This window comes from Scylla paramamosain, chromosome 44 (genome assembly GCF_035594125.1).
Source record: "Scylla paramamosain isolate STU-SP2022 chromosome 44, ASM3559412v1, whole genome shotgun sequence".
Taxonomy (NCBI): domain Eukaryota; kingdom Metazoa; phylum Arthropoda; class Malacostraca; order Decapoda; family Portunidae; genus Scylla; species Scylla paramamosain.
The window spans coordinates 3,447,515-3,450,014 of record NC_087194.1 but is presented as its reverse complement, the minus strand read 5'-3'; the positions used below and the strand labels follow the sequence as shown (position 1 = coordinate 3,450,014).

The 2,500-nt window shown below is 39.3% G+C and overlaps 1 protein-coding gene across 3 annotated transcripts in view; it reads right to left on the bottom strand.

The window, feature by feature from the left end:
- Window positions 1-1,860, bottom strand: part of LOC135093975 (RNA-binding protein Musashi homolog Rbp6-like) — a 173,379-nt gene extending 171,519 nt beyond the window's left edge. For all 3 annotated transcript variants that reach the window (XM_063993656.1, XM_063993658.1, XM_063993657.1), the window contains exon 1: window positions 1,763-1,860. In XM_063993656.1, the coding sequence (XP_063849726.1) occupies window positions 1,763-1,855 (93 nt within the window). In that variant the 5' untranslated portion in view covers window positions 1,856-1,860. The remainder of the gene's footprint in view (window positions 1-1,762) is intronic.
- Window positions 1,861-2,500: the final 640 nt, after the last annotated feature.

The window sequence follows — 2,500 nt, the reverse complement described above, 5'->3', positions numbered from 1 at the left end:
GGCTGACTGACTGACTGACTGACTGACTGACTGGTTGACTGACTGACTGACTGACTGGCTGGCTGACTGGCTGACTGACTGACTGACTGGCTGACTGACTGACTGACTGACTGACTGACTGACTGACTGACTGACTGACTGGCTGACTGACTGACTGACTGACTGACTGACTGACTGACTGACTGACTGGCTGGCTGACTGACTGACTGACTGACTGACTGACTGACTGACTGGCTGACTGACTGACTGACTGACTGACTGACTGACTGACTGACTGACTGACTGGCTGACTGGCTGACTGACTGGCTGGCTGACTGACTGACTGACTGACTGACTGACTGACTGGCTGGCTGACTGACTGACGCCGCTGACTCAGGGACACCACGTAAGTTCGCAATTAACGGGACAGAAATCCGCTAAATTAATCACCCATCCAAGTGACAGACAGACAGCCAATGGGGACACAGAACGGGCGATCCTGGGAGCCAATCAGCGGGCAGTGTTGATAAGCTGGGAGCCAATAGCGTGCCGAGGATCACGACGGAAAGTCTAATTTAAGTTCATTTGGTGATTATCATTGACCAATCGCCTTCCTTCCTTCCTTCCTTCCTTCCTTCCTTCCTTCCATCCTTCCTTCTTCTTCATTATCATCACCCTTCCTTATTCCTCACTATTTTATCGGAAAGAGACGGTGAGAGTGATGGAAAAGTGAAAATTTGTAATAAATGTCTTTTTTTTAAATTCGTAGCAAAGAAAATTTTTAAAAAGATGGAAAAGAAGTGAAAGTATTGTAAGATTAAATGATTTTTTTTTATTTATTATTAGTCACAGAAAAAAAGGGAAATTGATGAAAAAGTGAAAAAATTATAAATCTTTTTTTTTAAATTCGTAGCGAGAAAAAAATAGAAAAGATGAAAAAAAAACGAAAATATTGTTAAGTGATGTTTTTCTTTTTTTTTTCTTCGCTACAGATAAAAAAATAAAAACGGAAATTAATGAAAAACTGAAAATGTAATACAAGGAAGGTGAACATATATAACAGAAAACGAGATCATAGTTGCCATAAATGAAAGAAAACGGGGTACTACTCGCCTTATATGAAAGCGGACGGAATGATATGAAAGAAAACGGATGATATGAAAGAAAACGAGGTACTGGTTGCCTTATATGAAAGAAAACGGAGTGATATGAAAGAAAATGAGGTACTGGTTGCCTTATATGAAAGAAAACGGAGTGATATGAAAGAAAATGAGGTACTGGTTGCCTTATATGGAAGAAAACGGAGTGATATGAAAGAAAACGAGGTAATGGTTGCCTTATATGAATGAAAACTGAATGATATAAAAGAAAACGGGATACTAGTTGTCATATATGAAAGAAAATGCAGTATACTGAACAAAAAACAAGTACTAATACCCTTATATGAAAGAAAACGAGATTCTAGACGCCATATATCAAAGAAAACGAGGTAGTAATTGCCATATAAAAGAAAACACAGCATAATTAAAAAAAAACCAGTACTAATACCCTTATATTGAAGAAAACGGGATGCTAGACGCCATATATCAAAGAAAACGAGGTATTACTTGCCATATAAGACAGAAAACGCGGTATATGAGACAGAAAATTAGTTACCAATTGCCATATGGATGAAAACACGGTATATTTGAAAGAAAACCAGTACTAATGCCCTGATATGGAAGAAAACGAGATGCGAGACACCACATATAAGAGAAAACGGACACTGGTTGCCAACACTCACCCTTCCAAATTGCTCAAAGTAGTTTTTGACGTCCTCCAGGGTAGTGGGAGCTGAGAGGCCGCCCACAAATATTTTCTTAGTGCGGGTTACCATCTGGGGGAGAGAGGGAGAGCGGTGAGAGTGAGTGGTTCGGTGTGTGAGAGTGTGTGTGTGTGTGTGTGTGTGTGTGTGTGTGTGTGTGTGTGTGTGTGTGTGTGTGGAAAAGAAAGTGAGAGACACAGACAGAGACAGAGACAGAGACAGAGAGAGAGAGAGAGAGAGAGAGAGAGAGAGTTAAGACAACACAGATTCATGGCTCAAGATAATGAAAACAAATGAAAAAAATGAAAAAAAAAAGAAAGTAACAATGAATAACGGTAAAATCTGAAAATCCACATGAAAAGACCGTATATTTTCACTCAGGGAAAAAAGAAAAATGTTGAAAAGAAAAGAAAATATTGAATAGACAAGAGGAAAGGAAAAAAATGAATAAAAAGAGAGAGAGAGAGAGAGAGAGAGAGAGAGAGAGAGAGAGAGAGAGAGAGAGAGAGAGAGAGAGAGAGAGAGAGAGAGAGAGAGAGAGAGGATGATATTTCAAAAGCCAGCATTAAAGAGAAAATGTTAAGTGAGAAAGAAATTAAAGAAAGTGAGATTGGCTTTATCTGTAACACAAAATTACTACACACACACATTTTAAAGAAAAGAGAGAGAGAGAGAGAGAGAGAGAGAGAGAGAGAGAGAGAGAGAGAGAGAGAGAGA